Raw genomic sequence first — 18,671 nt, 5'->3', positions numbered from 1 at the left:
GTTCAGTGGTGAAGCAGATGCTGTGTATGCATGTACAGTGGTGGGGCAGATGATCAGGGGGTTACAGTGGTGGGGCAGATGATCAGGGGGTTACAGTGGTGGGGCAGATGAGCAGGGGGGTACAGTGGTGGGGCAGATGAGCAGGGGGTTACAGTGGTGGGGCAGATGAGCAGGGGGGTACAGTGGTGAAACAGATTGGCAGGGGGGACAGTGATCTGAGGCTTAAGAGTAGAGGATGTTAATTTCTCACTACTAGTAGTTTACAGCATTTACTTTATAAAAAAAAATTGTTATAAAATCGGCACGCTCAATTTCTTTGAAAAAAGATTTCGGCACACTGTGCTCAAAAGGTTGCCTATCCCTCGTATATACTTTTTAATGACTTCATGTTACTAGTGGTTCTCCGCCATTTTTTTTACTGTGCAGCCCTTTCCAATCAGCAGAACACGATTTTAAACCCGCAGCAGTGTGAACCTAGGCTTAAGGCGAGTACATACTACAATTATTTTTTTTCGTACAACCCAGTGGGATAAAGATACAAAGTAACATATGAGTACATTTGAATCTTTCTGTTCATTCATCTTTCTCTCTATTTTTTTCTGCAGATTGTTTTGTTTGTTTCTATTTTTTTAACTATTATTATTTAAACTTTTTTTGTTTTTGTTTTGTTAGTTAATATTTTTACACATTTAACATATATATATTAAACATTTACCATTTAAAAAACAAAACAAAAAAAACAAACATTTTATTTAATTTGTAAATAACTTTCCAATGTTTTGTAACAAAATAATAATTGTTGTCTCATTTTTAAATAAGCCACATTACAGAATAAAATGTGCACATTTTATGTGCACTAACACAATTTATTTTTAAACTAACAGCTCAGAAAAGTGAGTTTTGTTTAGTTTTATTGCATTTTATTGTCTGAGGATTGTGGGGGAAAAAAATCATTGTTGCAAAACAATGGGGAAAAAAAAATCCTTGATTTTCCTTAATAAAATAATATGAGCTAGATTCACCAAGGCTTTACGTCGGCGTATCTATTGATACGCCGCGTAAGTTAGAAGATGCGGCGTCGTATCTATGCGTGCTATTCAGGGAGCTAGATACGCCTGAATTTCAGCTTCCTCCGACCAACGTAAGGGTTATTACGCCGTCGTATCTAGGGTGCATATTTACGCTGACCGCTAGGGGCGCTTCCGTAGATTTACGCGTAGAATATGTAAATGACCTAGATACGCCAATTCACGAACGTACTTTCACCCGCTACGCCGTTTACGTAAGGCTTACGTCCGGCGTAACGTTACCCCTGCTATATGAGGCACAGTCAATGTTAAGGTATGGAAGTTGAAACAGCCGTCAAATTTTACGCCGTTTACTTAAGTGTTACGTGAATGGGGCTGTGCGTAGGTTACGTTCACATCAAAAGCATTGAGCCGACGTTTCTTAGAGAGTATATGTGACGTGATTCTGAGCATGCGCGCACATGCGCCGTACGAACGCCCATTCATTTACATGGGGTCATGGCTAATTTGTATACAACACGCCCACTACCTTCCACATTTAAATTAGGCGGGCTTACGCCTGCCTATTTACACTACGCCGGCGCAACGTACGGCGCCAGAACTTTCAGAATACTGTTCTGGGCTCCCTGATTTACGTCAGCGTAGCGCATATGAGATGCAATACGCCGGCCAAAAGGTGTGCCGCTGTACCTGAATCTAGCTCTATATGTTTTACCTTGATATCTTTAAAAGTTCTTAAAAGATATCTATGACAAAGTTCCATAACAGAAATAAAAAAATTGCTCTGGTCCAAAGGGGGTGAATGGGTGAGAGACGACCTTGTTAACTGACAATTACACTGTCTTAGAACACTGTACTAAAATTTATTTTATAGCTGTTATGGGGCAATGTAATAACCACAGTTTTTTTTTTAACATTAAGTAACTTTTTTGATAAAAAAAAATGGCTTTATTTTCTGTTATGCTGTATAAGGCATATCGAATAAAAATGCTAGCACAGCACAAATACCCCCAAAATGACACTTTTTAGAGAATAGAAATGGCAAAGTGATCAAATTTTTTGTCACAATTTTTCTTGGAAAATAATAAACATGCTGGTATTGAGATATTGAGGTGGTTATAAAATGGAACTTGGTCATTGTGCACCAGTTCACTAGTACATCATTATTGTACAGGTCATATACAGTGGGAGGAGGAGGTGAAAGAGGTTACTGTACAGGTCACTTACTGTGGGAGGATGGATAGGAAAGTTTAATGGGTAGGATAAGGGAGGTGAAGTATGAAAATCAAAACATGTGTGTGTAATATATATATATATATATATATATATATATATATATATATATATATATATATATATACGGTGGATATAAAAAGTCTACACATCCTTGTTAAAATGTCAGGTTTCTGTAATGTAAAATAATGAGACAAAGATAAATAATTTCAGAACTTTTTTCACCTTTAATGTGACCTATAAACTGTACAACCCAATTGAAAAACAAGCAGTAATCTTTTGAAGGGAGGGGGGTAAAAATAAAAATGTAAATTATGTGGTTGCATAAGTGTGCACACCCTCTTGTAACTGGGGATGTAGCTGTGTTCAGAATTAAGCAATCACATTCAAACTCATGTTAAATAGGAGTCAGTACACTCCTGCCATCATGTAAAGTGCCCCTGATTAACCCCAAATAAAGTTCAGCTGTTCTAATAAGGGCAGTAATCTGCACAATAGACAAGGGGGAGTATAAAAAAATGAGGGCAGTAATCTGCACAATAGACATGGGGGAGTATAAAAAATAAGGGCAGTAATCTACACAATAGGCAAGGGGGAGTATAAAAAAAGGGGAGTATAAAAAATAAGGGCAGTAATCTGCACAATAGACAAGTAGGAGTATAGAAAATAAGGGCAGTAATCTGCACAATAGGCAAGGGGGGTATAAAAAATAAGGGCAGTAACCTGCACAATAGACAAGTAGGAGTATAGAAAATAAGGGCAGTAATCTGCACAATAGGCAAGGGGGGTATAAAAAATAAGGGCAGTAACCTGCACAATAGACAAGTAGGAGTATAGAAAATAAGGGCAGTAATCTGCACAATAGACAAAGGGTAGTATAAAAAATAAGGGCAGTAATCTGCACAATAGGCAAGGGGGAGTATAAAAAAAGGGGAGCATAAAAAATAAGGTCAGTAACCTGCATAATATACAAGGGGGAGTATAAAAAATAAGGGCAGTAACCTGCACAATAGACAAGAGATAGTATAAAAAATAAGGGCAGTAACCTGCACAATAGACAAGGGGTAGTATAAAAAATAAGGGCAGTAAAGTGCCCCTGATTAACCCCAAATAAAGTTCAGCTGTTCTAATAAGGGCAGTAATCTGCACAATAGACAAGGGGGAGTATAAAAAAATGAGGGCAGTAATCTGCACAATAGACATGGGGGAGTATAAAAAATAAGGGCAGTAATCTGCACAATAGGCAAGGGGGAGTATAAAAAAAGGGGAGTATAAAAAATAAGGGCAGTAATCTGCACAATAGACAAGTAGGAGTATAGAAAATAAGGGCAGTAATCTGCACAATAGGCAAGGGGGGTATAAAAAATAAGGGCAGTAACCTGCACAATAGACAAGTAGGAGTATAGAAAATAAGGGCAGTAATCTGCACAATAGGCAAGGGGGGTATAAAAAATAAGGGCAGTAACCTGCACAATAGACAAGTAGGAGTATAGAAAATAAGGGCAGTAATCTGCACAATAGACAAAGGGGGGTATAAAAAAAGGGGAGTATAAAAAATAAGGGCAGTAACCTGCACAATAGACAAGGGGGAGTATAAAAAATAAGGGCAGTAACCTGCACAATAGACAAGGGGGAGTATTAAAAATAAGGGCAGTAACCTGCACAATAGACAAGAGGTAGTATAAAAAATAAGGGCAGTAACCTGTACAATAGACAAGGGGTAGTATAAAAAATAAGGGCAGTAATCTGCACAATAGACAAGGGGGAGTATAAAAAATAAGGGCAGTAACCTGCACAATAGACAAGGGGGAGTATAAAAAATAAGGGCAGTAATCTGCACAATAGGCAAGGGGGAGTATAAAAAAAAAGGGCAGTAACCTTCACAATAGACAAGTAGGAGTATGGAAAATAAGGGCAGTAACCTTCACAATAGACAAGGGGGAGTATGGAAAATAAGGGCAGTAACCTGCACAATAGACAAGGGGGAGTATGGAAAATAAGGGCAGTAACCTGCACAATAGACAAGGGGGAGTATGGAAAATAAGGGCAGTAACCTGCACAATAGACAAGTAGGAGTATGGAAAATAAGGGCAGTAACCTGCACAATAGACAAGTAGGAGTATGGAAAATAAGGGCAGTAACCTGCACAATAGACAAGTAGGAGTATGGAAAATAAGGGCAGTAACCTGCACAATAGACAAGGGGGAGTATAAAAATAATTGATTGCTGCATACTGCAGTTCTGCTCTAACAGCTACTTGAGAATACATCAGATATTATTTATAATAGGTTGGATCACTCATTAACTGGTAAAGAGAGCAGTAAAGTATAACAATTGTGTAGCACTGTAAAGCAGAACCTATATATGTAATGAGTAAATGTGGCTCCTCCCAAGTAAGTGTAATTACACAATTCACACAAAACAATGTTTTTTGTCTCTAATATAAAACTTCAGAAAAAAAAAAGTTTTACAACATTCCCTATCAGGAGAACTTTAGTTAGGTCACTTTGTAAAGCACCTTGGTATGGAAAACCTGCAGGTAAATAGGTTATTGAGATTTGGCATATTTGAGAGTGGGACGCTAAATGAGTCACTTCTCCTTTGACTATTGCATTTTCATAAACTTACAGTGTCATTAAACCCACATCATAAAAGAATATTATTAAATGATGTATTACGTGCTGTTCATATTCACTCAGTCACTACGAACTTTGTTTTCTGTATTCTGCAATAAACCTGGTTGATCTTGCTGCTCTCTATCTCCACCTTCTATTCATGTCCCCAATTCAGATAGGGATCTTGTAGTTGTTGAGGCAACTCTGCACATGCTCAGTTTTCAGTGAGTTTCTATGCTGAACATTTCCTCCCTTTCACATCTGAGAAGCCCATGTGACTATAAACAGTGGCAAATGTCAGTCCACTCCCTCCTTCATCCTCCTCAATGCACATTAACCAGCTTAACACAATAGGGTGGGATATTACCTGTAGATTAATGGAGGCTTCACCTACCACTTATTATAAAACACAGGCTGGAAGGGCATGACACAACCTGTTACTGGCAGAAATCCACCCATGCCATGTTTTTTTCTAATAAATAATAAAGTTTTGATTTTTAATATATATTTGTATGACAATTTAAAACAGTTTGGCCCGGATTCACGTAGAATCGCGTATCTTTGTGCGGGCGTAACGTATCCTATTTACGTTACGCCTCCGCAACTTTTACAGGCAAGTGCCGTATTCTCAAATGAAAGTTACGGCGGCGTAGCGTAAATAGGCGTAAGCCCGCCAAATTCAAATGTGATAGATGTGGGCGTGTGATATGTAAATTTTATGTGACCCCACGTTAATGACGCTTTTTATGAACGGTCCGTGAAAGTATCCCAGTGCGCATGCTCCAAATTAACCCGCAAGAAGCCAATGCTTGCAACGTGAACGTAAATGACTCCCAGCCCTATTCGCAAACGACTTACGCAAACGACGTAAAATTTTAAAAAATTTACGCGGGAACGACGTCCATACTTAACATTGGTACACCTTATGTACGCCTCATATAGCAGGGGTAATTTTATGCCAGAAAAGCCTAACGTAAATGGCGTATCTGTACTGCGTCGGCCGGGCGTACGTTCGTGAATTTGCGGATCTAGCTGATTTACATATTTCTAGGCGTAAATCGGCGTACACGCCCCTAGCGGCCAGCGTAAATATGCAGTTAAGATCCGACTTACACCGGTCGGATCTAATACAAATCTATGCGTAACTGATTCTAAGAATCAGGCGCATAGATACGACGGATTGGACTCAGAGTTACGACGGCGTATCTGGAGATACGCCGGCGTAACTCATACAAGAATCCGGGCCTTTATTGATATTATTTATTTATATTTATTCTGTATTCCAAGCCTGTTTTTTTTTTATATATATAATTATTTTATTTCTTTGAACATGTGACCAGTAGCAGAGGCCTTTAAACAGTGTTTAGTTTAGCTTTAATCAAAGTGAATGAACAAAAACCCCTTTACAACAGTAAAAATGAGACCAAATTTTGAAGACTTTCGGTATCAGGTTTGAAACAACCGCACCTGCTTTGATCGGTAAACTGCAATCCCCCTAATCTCTTAGAACAAACAGCACAAAAAAGCAATTAATGTTTGACAGAATATTGATATGTAGTAGGACGGATCTAATCCCTGAGTAAATAGTCTCTGTCACAGTTTATTTTATCATCAGGTCACGTGACTTATAATGCCTGGAAATTGACCAAAGGTTCAGTAGAAGGATTAATTATCTGAGGCACAGAGACAGTGACACACTGATACTGCACCCACTCCACTAGAGACAACAACTCCTCTTTCTCATAATGACGTATAGTGCGATGACACATCACATTATATCTTTAAAAACTCTTTACAGTATTTTTATTTATTTTTTAATTTGCCAAATTCTTATTTGTAGCAAAAACAGGCATTTTTATCATGTGTATTCTGTGAATGGTGCTTGCTTCCATGTCACAGACATGTTTTATATTGTACGAATGGCTAATTGACCAATACACCTCAACATATTGGTGGCTTATGCACAAGAGTACCTAAAAAAAAAAAATGAATCCTAATTTTTCAGGAGTTATTTAGAACTAAATGTACTTACTCTACTGCTGGAAACTGGTGGGAAGAACATTACTTTGCACACAGTGTTAAAAGGGTTTTCCTTTTTCAGCTGTGATGTTAAAACCCTAGTACTTGCATAGCCATAATGAGCAGAGTGGGCTGCAGACCCTTCTACATGACCCAAAGCAGCAGATACAAAACATTCTACTCCCCTGACTATCTTCTTTTTTAATTATGTAGGATAGGGTATAGATGTGGCCTGTTGTAGTTCCACTGTCTATTCACTAGATGTCCCCATAGGGTGGAGCGTGAACTGTGACTTTAGGATTTAGTGGGGTTAAGTGGCGGCCCTGGCCAGGTAGAGTGGCACCATGGGAAGGAGTTTAGAGATATATACTGTATATATCTTGGAGGTAAGTAAGTAGAGGTAGTAGCTATTACTGGGAGAAGTGGTCACCTGTATCCTATGTATGACCACCATTATTTAGTCACAAGGGGCCAGATCCACAGCCAGCCGCCGTAACTTAAATATTCCCATTTAAGTTACACTGGCTGAAAATTTCTACCTAAGTGCCCGATCCACAAAGCACTTACCTAGAAATTTTCGGCTGTGCAACTTAAATCCGGCCGGCGTAAGGCGTTCCCAATTCAAATGGGGCGAGTCCCATTTAAATTAGGCGCGCTCCCGCGCCGGATGTACTGCACATGCTCGTGACGTCATTTTCCCGACGTGCATAGTGCGAAATTACGTTACGCTGAGCTTCGTGAATCGCGCCGGGTCAAAAAAGTTGCGTCGGGAAAAAAAAGGAGTTGCAGCGAAAAAAAAAAAAAAAGACAGCGTCGCTGGAAAGAAGGGTCTGCTTTTACAAGGTGTACTAACTTTACACTTTGTAAAAGCAGCCCTAATTTTACGATTGCAAACTAATACTTACGGAGAAAAAACGAAGCTGAAAAGCTTTGTGGATCTCCGTAAGTGCTAATTTGCATACCCGAAGCGGCATTTCAACTCGAAATGCCCCCAGCGGCGGATGCTGTACTGCATCCTAAGATCCGGCAGTGTAAGTCCCTTACACATGTCGGATCTTCTGTCTATCTCTTGGAAACTGATTCTGTGGATCAGTTCCAAAGATAGAAACAGGGATACGCAGGCGGAACAGCAGATTCGCCTGCGTATCTCTTTTGAGGATCTGGCCCATGGTTTTTACCTTGGTGCTTCCTGCTCTGGGGGAGCTAAGCAGTGCTATGCCTTGTACACACATCCACAATTTCCGATGAAAAAAGTCAGATGGAATTTTTTCATAGGATATTCCGACCGTGTGTAGGCCGCATTGGACTTTTTTCCGACGGAGTTTAGCAATAGAACATGTTTTATTTTTTTTATTTTTCAGATGGAAACTCCGACGGAGAAAAAAACATGCATGCTCAGAATCAAGTTGACGCATGCTCGGAAGCATTGAACTTCATTTTTCTCGGCTCGTCGTAGTATTTTACATCACCACATTTTGGACGGTCGGAATTTGGTCTGACAGTGTGTATGCAAGACAGCTTGAACGGAATTCGGATGGAAAATTCCATTGGATTTTATCCCATCGGAAATTTCGATCGTGTGTACAGGGCATAAGAGGTCTTTGCATTATGGAACTATCTCACTTCCCCCTTCTTGGGCATGCTGGACTCTGTGACACCCCTCTTGTAGGCAAATGCCTCTCCTCTTGCCTATTCTTACTCTCAACTCTAATATGGACTGTTTGCAACCTTAAAGCTGTGTACCATTAACCCTACTGGGAGGCTGATCTTCACTATATCTTATTATTGAAAATGCTCTTTTCTTGTGTGGACAGCTCCTTCGCCTAAACTATATGGGGGTGTTTTCCTGGAAGTGTTCCTTTGCATTGGGGTTACAGTAGAGTACATTGCCAGCTGAGTTCAGAAAGTCTTCGTCTGATTAGCTGAGTCAAAGGTTGTAACATCAGCAGCCCACTTCTCTGACTCAGCCAATCACAAGAAGCTTTGTATTCATTGCTAGAATACATTGCTTTCTCTGATTGGCTGAGCGCTGATCAGATAGACTCTACTGTGTTCTGCATATGAGACAGGAAGTCTCATCTTGAATTCAGAACACAGTGCTGTATGCTATATGTAGCCTCAACTACATAAAGTTTAAACAGCACATCCAGTTGCCTTACATGTTAGTGAGGGACAATTAATATATACTGTATATATATATATATATTAGAAAATTAAAATGTTGTTACTTAACCACTTTCCGCCATATAGCAAAATGAGGGCTGGAAAGTGGTTTCATAATCCTGTCATATGACGTCCAGCAGGATAAGCCAGGGGCGCGCAGCACGGTGATCGGTGGTGTGGTGTGTGTCAGTCTGACACACCATATCTCCGATCTAGGTAAAGAGCCTATGACGTAGGCTCTTTACCATGTGATCAGATGTGTCCAATCATAGCTGATCACAGTATAAACAGGAAGAGACGTTTATCGGCATTTCCTTCACTCTCACTGACAGGTGCGAGTAGAGGAGAGACAATTAGCTGCTCTCCTGACAGGGGGGGGTCTGTGCTGATAATCAGCGCATTGATTATCAGTGCAGACCCATCGAGGATACCCACTTCTGACCACCAGGGATGCCTACTTCAGACCACCAGGTGAACCCACCAGGGGTGCCAATCAGTGCCAGTTAGGATGGCGCTCTGTGGCTATCAATGATGCCTGCCAGTGCCTCCTGATCAGTGCTGCCTATCAATGCCATCAATCAGTGCTGCCCTCCAGTGCCACCCATCAGTGCCCACCAGTGCCACCTATGATTGCCCATCAGTGCCACCTATGAGTGTCCATCAGTGCTGCCTATTAGTGCCACTCATCAGTGCCCATCAGTGTTGCCTATGAGTGCTCATCAGTACCGCCTATTAGTGCCCATCAGTGCTGCATATAAATGCCTCATCAGTGCCAATCAGTACTGCCTCATCAGTGCCCATCAGTGCAGCCTCATCAGTAAAGGTGAAAACTTACTTATTTACAACGTTTTGTAACAGAAACAAAGAAAGCATGTATTTTTCAACATTTTCAGTCTTTTTTTATTTTTATAGCGCAAAAACTAAAAAAAAATTGTTTGGGTACAGCTTTGCATTACCGCGCAATTGCCATTCAAAGTGTGACAGTGGTGAAAGCTAAAACGTGGACTGGGCAGGAAGGGGGTAAGTGCTCAGTTTTGAAGTGGCTAAGCTGGGTATGCACTGTCTGTTTTTGTCATTCAGCCAGCGGGCTGAAAAAAAACGGACTGATTCCTGCATCCACACAAGCGATGTGCATGCAGGAATCCCCCCTGTCAGAACACATTGATCAGCGCTGCAAGCTGCTGATTGAATAAGGTTTTCTAGCGGTCCCATTCGACAGAAGTTGATCTAACAAACGGTTTCTGTCGAACCGGGAGGGCTACACATAGATTGAAATTTGGCCAGTCCCTGCTGAACCGATGGAATTTTGATCCCTGTGTACCAAGTTTTAGTGGCATATTTATAAAGCAATGGGGTTGATTTACTAAAACTAAAAGAGTACAAAATCTGGAGGAAGATTTACTTGCAGTAAATGTTTGGTGGATGCCAGGTTCACTGCTTTATAAATATGCTCTGTGTAATTGCCATTCAAGCTTATAGCAATTTATGTATAATAAAAATTACTACAATGACTTTCCAAAATCAGGTTACAGGGCTCCTGTTCTGCACTTGGATTACAGGTTGGGTTCACACCATAGGCGTGCGCACATAGGGTGTACGGTGTGCCTGGGCACACCCTAATCACCCTGTACTGTGCAGATTCCCCCTGCTGCCTGGCTGCAGAGAAAGGGACTGGGGAATCTCTGTCCTCAGTCCCTTTCTCTGTCTCAAAAGTTAGAAATCAGGGGTCTGTTTAGACCACTGATATTTCACCAAAGCCCCCCAACAGGGCTCCTAAAATATATATATATATATATATATATATATATATATATATATATATATATTTAAAAAAATAATATAAAAATAAAATTGTAAAAAAATAATAATAATAATAATACAAATAAAGACACTGACACCAATCTCTGCCCTGCTGACAAAGCCCTACTGACTTGCCCACTGCCATATACGGTATATTACACACGCATGTGTGTTTGAGCTTTGGTGTGCACACCCTAATGCCATAGGCTGCACACACCTATGGTTCACACTTATGTGAATTGGATGCGGATTTCTCCGTATCCAATTTGCATTACAGGAGATTCTGACTGGCTCTCGGTGGAGCCGATTCATACATCTCTGGGGTGGCCGCGGAGCGCATTGCACAGGAGTCCTGTGCATCTTTGGTTCTGTTTCAGGTCCGAATTTATGCAACTGTGAGCCACATTGGTATTAAGTGTGAATCTTTTTTTTTTTGAAAGATGATGTATAAAGGCACACCAGGGAATTGCTTTGTGATATTATAATAAAGGCAACACCTTTCACTTGGCACTCGGTTTCAGCAAGCCTACTCACTATCTATAAATTTGAAGTGTGTAAGGATCTGCTACACAGTTTGATTTTACAACAAGAATACCTGCCCTGGATGGCTTTATTTCTGTCCCAAAGTATAATAGAGTTTTATCAGTTCACATTAAATATTATTATAGTATATTGTAGGGAGCACAAGGGCAATAAAGTTTTGGGGTTGTATAGGTACTAACTGGAATACCATAGGAGGCATATAGTCCCTTAAACAAACTCTGTCACCAGCTTACAAATGCTGATAAAAAAAAATGTCAGTACTTTTCTTTTCCACAAGTATTTTTTTATTGACTTGAAATGTGTCTCTGAACTTGCCAGCAAATATTACTACTTCAAGAGTAAATTTCATAACACAGCCCCCACCATCCTTTCTTGCAAATCCCAACTCTCTTTTCTGCTGGGCGTGCCCAACTACTGTTTGTGTTGGTCAACCTCCTCCACCCCTCCCCTCACCTTCATAAATAACCTTTTATACAAAGAAGTGAAGGAGGATAATTTAGAGTATCAATTTAGTGACACCTCTGAATCTACTTGGGCTGCTGACATCAAATCCAAGATGGTTGTGCCCAACAGCACTCTCAAAGCTTTTGATGTCTATGCATAGAAGGCCTTTACAAATAAATGACATTCCTAAAATACATTTAAAGCGGAGCTCCACCCTAATTTCGAGATTACATTAATAGTACAGCCGATATTAAAAATGATTAAAATGGTTGTTTATATATTTCAGAAGTGTACAGTACCTTTACTGTCCAGATGCTTCCGGTCAGCACTAATGCAGGTTTTCTGTGGGCATGAGCTCACTTCTTCTTCCCCGCAGTGTGCTATGGGACCTTCTCTCCTAGCTCCCTGTCTTCCTGTTTAGAGCTGTTTTCTCAAATATCGCGCTACTTCTCTAACAGGAAGTGACGCGCGACATAAACATAGGAAGGGCGGGCGTTCCGGTCTAGTGTTGTGAGGCTGTGTTTGAGGAGGCTGTGTCACAACGGGGCGGTAACTTTTAATTCCTACGCTTGCCGTTGTCATGCCAACACAGACGCTCAAGCCGCTACTCCGCCGTTGCTAGTGCACATGCGTGAGATTGAGCGGCCACCGGAACAAGGAAGTGCCTGCTTGTGGGCTTATGCCCACAGTTAAAATGGCAACGGAACAGAACGCACAATATAAGTATATATTGCACAAAGAATGACAGCGCATCGGCCGTGGGACACCAAAAACGTGAGTTTAGAAAATCAGTGCCATTAACTATTTAAATAGCCCTTAAAAAAATATAATATAAAATATAATATAAAATATAAAAAACGTATAATCTTATGAGAAGATCGTTGTTGAAATGAATGGTCGAGAACAGGGTCGGTGTAGGTACAAGAGATTTACTACTCAATAAAGTATCAACGTATGCAATACATATGCCATTGGTTCACCCTTTGCAATTCACTGACAATACTGTTTTAAAATGAGATTTATAATTTTTCACGAAAACAATAATTTTCTGTATAAACAGTAATTTGTTTGCTCGGAACTATAATAGGTTTTCTGACGCAAAGGCAGATTTTTGATGGAGTCAGAAGCTAGTGGTTTGCACAACATGTTGAATTCAATCAGTATAGTTGCGATGAATGATCCATTGTATGATCATATCGATATCGTCTTCTTTTTTCAGGCCTTTGGTTTTAACTTAGTTTGACTTCCTGGTTTATGTTATACAGTAGAATGATTCAAGAATGCAGTAAACGTGTATAACATTTCTGGTACAACTAATAAAAATACTTACTGGGCAGACTGAAAAGTGACGAGAACTTCTTACACTGCACAGAGCCCACAGAGGTGCCCACACAGTTCATCCAGAGCCCTTCGAATACGGCAGTGGAAGTGATGATGTTAGTGGAAGGGCTGGAGGTTTTCCATTTAGAGGATACTGTGGATACAAGGACACAGGTCATCCCTCCCAAAGCAAGCAACAAGGCACAGACCTGGAAGGGGGTTCTATTCATGATGAGCTGTATGTATCTTGTGCCTAAGTAAACATATAGACATCAGGATCCAATTCTAAATTCAAGGTATATTTTCAAAAGACAGTTATCCATCTTATTCAACACTGAATAACAGCTAAACACTTAAATATATAGACATTTTAACCCCTGACCAAATTGTAAACTATCTATTAGAAAATAACTTCTAATCTTAACCCTGGGGGAAAAGTTGATTGTTTGCCTTACTGTAACTTTGCATTTATATGTTACATCCCCAATGTCTAAACGTAACCCTGTTAAAATAATAAGAATATATATTTAACATAAAAAAATACTTTTTTGTGTTTGAGAGATTCCTCAAACTGTGGTGAACACCCAGTGTTTGATTACTTAGCCAATATGCTATTGTTTCACATAGAGAAGAGCTTCAATCAGCGTGTTTTATACATAAATATATAACCTAAGTGTGCACATACAGTATATGGGCATAACTGTTCAAGGAAACTGTTCAGTTTGGATTATTTGCGATCATCTGTTGTCTAAAGGTACAAAGGTGCCTACAGACATAGGAAGACATCCATCCAATCCAACAGAAAGAGATGTCCCAAAAAATGAAGAAGAAAAAGGATAGAAAGAAAGAGCAAACAGGAAAGACCACTAGTGTAGTGAGAGAGAGAGAGAGAGAGAGAGAGAGAGAGAGAGAGAGAGACTTGTAAGGCACAACACATGCGAACTGAATCGCCTCTGGGCGCTGTATCCATTTCATGGGTAAGGAACCCCTTGACCTCAGAAGAGATGGGTTTTTCTCCTGAAGGCCAAGTGGTCCAACTCCAGTCGGATGGTGGTTGGTAGTGCATTCCACAGGCAAGGTCCCTGGACTGCAAATCTTCGATCTCCTTTGGACTTGTATCTGGCCTTGGGTATCTGGAGGAGGTTTTGATTGGTGGATCGCAGAATGCGATTGGGGTTATGGGCTTTTATTTTTTCGCATAGATATTGGGGGGCGTTGCCTTGAATACACTTATGTATTAGGCAGAGTGCCTTGAAAGTGATTCTGTCTTTTACCGGCAACCAATGAAGGGATCTCAGTGAAGGTGAGATTGATTCCCATGGTTTTTTCCCAGTCACTAGTCGAGCGGCCGTATTTTGAACGACTTGCAGACGAGTGATTTGGTATTTGGGGAGTCCTAGATAGAGGGCATTTGCGTAGTCGAGTCTGGAATTGATGATTGTTCCCACCACGACTGCAATGTCCTCTTTCGGGATAAAGGGCGTGAGTCTGCGTAGTAGGCGCAGCAGATGGTGGGATCCGCTGACTACTGACCCTATTTGTGCATCCATTGTCATGTAGGTATCGAAAATTACTCCGAGACTTATGACTTTGGTGCTAGGGGTGATAGTTTTACCCAGAATGGGTGGGGGAGTCCATGTTGACGCGGGGTGATTTTTCCGGTTAGCGTGAAACAGGAGAAGTTCTGTTTTCGAACCATTGAATTTATGATAACTGTTTGTCATCCAGTTATCTATTAGAGTGAGGCATTTCTCTAGTCCAAGAGAATGATCCTTTTTGTTGCAGATGCGGAAATACAGTTGTGTGTCGTCTGCATAGAGAGGGCGAAGATAGATAATAAACAATACGGGCGATAAGGGAGATCCCTGAGGGACTCCGCATGACACATTCAGCGACTCCGGCTACTTCAGCTAGCCTAGCCAGTAGTAGTCCGTGGTCTACAGTGTCAAAAGCCGCGCTTAGGTCCAGCAGTATCAGGAGACAAGATTCTCCTTCGTCTGCGGCCTCTAGAGCGTCATCCCATATTTTAAGCAGCGCCGCTTCTGTTCCGTGACCCGGACGGAAGCCTGATTGAAACGGATCGAGTAATTTATGGGTGTCTAAATGCAGTTGCATTGAAGTAGGAGAATTTTCCCTTCAGGAGACGTTTATTGACTAATTGGTGATTTTGGTAGGATGATATGTACACTGGTAGCATCACTTGTATTATAAATCTAATGCAGGACAGAATTCATAAATAATGATGAGCAAATTGGACAATGTTTGGTTCGCTGCACATTAGTCAAACCTATTGGGAACACTGAAGTCTATGGAAGTCGAATCTTGTTAATTTTGGCCCTTATCAAGCCTACTGTGCAAGCTTTTATATATAAAAAAAAAGGATAACTGGGTGCTGCTATGGAAGATGTGTACCAATGTAAAATAAAAAAAATGTAAATAGCTGTATCCTTTAGACAACAAGCTTTGGGGATTCTGTGAACCTGCACATACAATTGCAGATGCAGTATGGCCCCTCTAACAAACTGAGTGGGCTCCATTTAAGTCCACCTGCTCAGCGGGGAATCTGTCCACTGATCCATTGTGCAGCAGGATGGCTGGTCCGTGTCTGCTTTACTTATGCAGAGCGGACAGAAACACAGCGGACCGCCTGTTCTTTTTCACCCAACTGCCATCCGATCCCATACGCCAGACGGATGGGGAAGGGATTCCCATTCGTCTGTTGTTTGAGGATTGGATTGGATATCGGTGGGTGTTAACGAACACCTGTGCAGTGACTCCAGCCGATCCCTATTGTATTGTACCTTTAAACAGAAGTCAGGGATTTTTCATTTATCAGCAGTTTACATATCGCCTATCGATGACAGATGCCAAACTGGCGTTTGTTTGTAAACATACTAAGGGATCTGTCATTTAACAGCAGTTGCCCTACTAACAGACAGATTACCACTGGCTTTTGTTTGTGATATTTATAATATTTTCATGACCATAAAGACATGTTGGTAGAATACATAGCCCCTGTCTAAAAATAGTCTTAGTAAGTGTATTTATGCATGTTTGACATGGAATGTAGATTGTAAGCTCCTGGGTGGCAGGGATTTTTGTGAATTATACAAATGGTAAAGTGTTGCTTAAATTGTTGGAACTAAATAAAAACCTGAAATAAATAAAAATAAATAGATAAATATGTAATCAATGATGCCACCCAGGATCCCTGATACAGTTGTTTACATTCCAGCCGTACCAGGGATGTCACTTGCAATGGGAGTTGCAGTAGTGCAGCATAATTTGATTATGGATTATTGTGGAGGCGGGTCAACATCGGCAGGTGGTGCTCATGGTGATTGAGATGGTCTACATTGCTGGATGATGTGATTGACATTGAAGTCACACTTAGTGTTCCTCTTCCCACCCCCACCAGGCCACATGTCCTCAATATTGGGAGGGTACCTTGCAAGGGGATGTGGCATCCCCACATTCTGTGCCCTGAACAGATGGGAAAGACTGAAAGTTTATCGGATCCTGGAAGCTCATTTAAAACAAGGGGCTCAAAGATATCTGGGCCTTTGATGTCTTTACATAACGTTGTTAGTCATACACAGTAGCAGGAAAGTAGTAGAGGCAATTTATCCACAAAAAGAATGTTCATTTTGTAAAGTGTATTTTAGTAAGTAAGGTGAACCTGTCTTCACTTTTAAATCCTTATCTATGTGTGAGGGAAATCTAAAAAATAAAAAAAACAACAGAATATGTGCTAGCTCATGATTGGATATTTAAAAAGAACACTGTGCTACCTTATAGCAGATGTTCACCCTCAATCAAATGTTGCCTTCCCTTGACCCTTCCTTCCCTCTGCTGTGTACAAAGGGCTCTCTCTCTCTCTCTCTCTCTCTCTCTCTCTCTCTCTCTCTCTCTCTCTTTTTCTTATGTACTATTTTCTATTTATTTTTATATCTTTTTCTAGAAAAAAATCCAGTCTGCCCCCCATGCACATCATTTGCCTAGGCTAAAGGTAATCGCAGAGTTGTCTTTTCAGTTGCAAAAGATTCCAATATATAATATGATTTATCAGATACATTTTTTTAAATCATCAGAACAATTTTAATTAAAAAGGGTCATTTTTGTCATGCTATTTATATATAACCTCAACAAATACAGAGTACATAGGTTGTACAAAATTATCAGACAAGTTGTTAGTATGAAAGATCCACTGGGCGGGCGAGTACTTTAAATGTACAGGACCTGCAACCAGGTAAGAATGGGTTAACAAAAAGAGGGGGGGGGTTGAGGCTGAAGATCTACTTTATTTGCACATATTTACCAAAACTACCATTTAAAATGAATATATTTTAGTGCTTTAAACCTTTTTCAGTAGTTTTCAGTTGTCTTCAGCAGGCATAATGTTAAATGTATTTCTCTATATAACCATATACAGTATACATATGTAAATTATTTAAAAGGAAACCATTTTCTTTTACATCTTTCACTTATTGAATATGTTCCTATGGGACAAATAGCAGAAATAATTTGTTGTCAGAACAAACTTACCGGTAAATAGTTACTACTCTTGTATTTTGTCTATAGAACAGAATGGAACTTTCCCCAAATCTTTCAGAAAATTTTAGCACAGTGTGGACAGGAAGGGGTGAAACTTTGGTGGTCATAAATCTTTCAGACTAACATGTCTGATACTTTTGACTCATTTGAAAAATCTATGTACTCTGTATTTGAGGCTATAGATATGGATAAATCAGACAACAAAATTTTTATTTTTTATTAAAATTATTCTGATGATTTAAAAAAAAAAAGTGAATTCATAATATATTGTGGAATCCTTTTGCGACTGAAAAGACAACTCAGCCATTACTAATAGCTTTCTATAAGACAAGTAGCACAGTTCCATCCCTAACCAGAACATACATTTTAATTCCTTTTATTCCCCACATTTTTGTGATATCGTTTAAAAAAAAAAATACATTAAGAAATGTAGATCCTGTATAATAATATACGTAGATGAAAACTCTACTTACCTATTCCAGGTTTAAGATCCTTCCTTTTGGATGGCCTGACCAGGACTTTGCTACCATCCAACAGTTACAGACTGTCTGTTATACAAACTTTGGTTTACATCAGAGAGGTCCAGGGTTAAACATCAGAGACCTTGATGTCAGTTTACTTTTATAGTTTCACTACGTAGCAGAAACATGACACACATCTTTATCGCAAAAACATTTAGCTTACTTTAGGATATAGCTACCCATCATTTCCAGGTTGACAAGATTTTTTTAAAAATCCTACTTTTAAATAAGGGTTGTGCTTGAGGTTTAAGAGGCCATTAGCTCAAAAAATATATATTTATATTAGCAAGTATGTATAGAACTCCGAAAACAAACTTCTCTGATAACTGTTATAATTCTGTAATTTTTGTTAACCTCCCTAGCGGTATGATTATTTCAGAAAAAAGGTGCTGAAAGCGGTACCATTATTTGCAAGGAAATTTGGCGTTTTA

The 18,671-nt window shown here is 39.9% G+C and overlaps 1 protein-coding gene across 1 annotated transcript in view; it reads right to left on the bottom strand.

Annotated features, from left to right (window-relative positions):
* LOC120936543 (claudin-15-like) overlaps positions 1-18,311 on the bottom strand; it is a 76,071-nt gene extending 57,760 nt beyond the window's left edge. Inside the window, exons 1-2 of the mRNA XM_040348989.1 lie at positions 18,193-18,311; positions 13,176-13,418 (exon numbers count right to left, since the gene is read on the bottom strand). Of these exons, the coding sequence (XP_040204923.1) occupies positions 13,176-13,395 (220 nt within the window). The 5' untranslated portion in view covers positions 13,396-13,418; positions 18,193-18,311. The remainder of the gene's footprint in view (positions 1-13,175; positions 13,419-18,192) is intronic.
* Positions 18,312-18,671: the final 360 nt, after the last annotated feature.

This window comes from Rana temporaria, chromosome 4 (genome assembly GCF_905171775.1).
Source record: "Rana temporaria chromosome 4, aRanTem1.1, whole genome shotgun sequence".
NCBI classification, from domain to species: Eukaryota; Metazoa; Chordata; class Amphibia; order Anura; family Ranidae; genus Rana; species Rana temporaria.
This window is presented reverse-complemented; position numbering and strand designations above follow the sequence as displayed.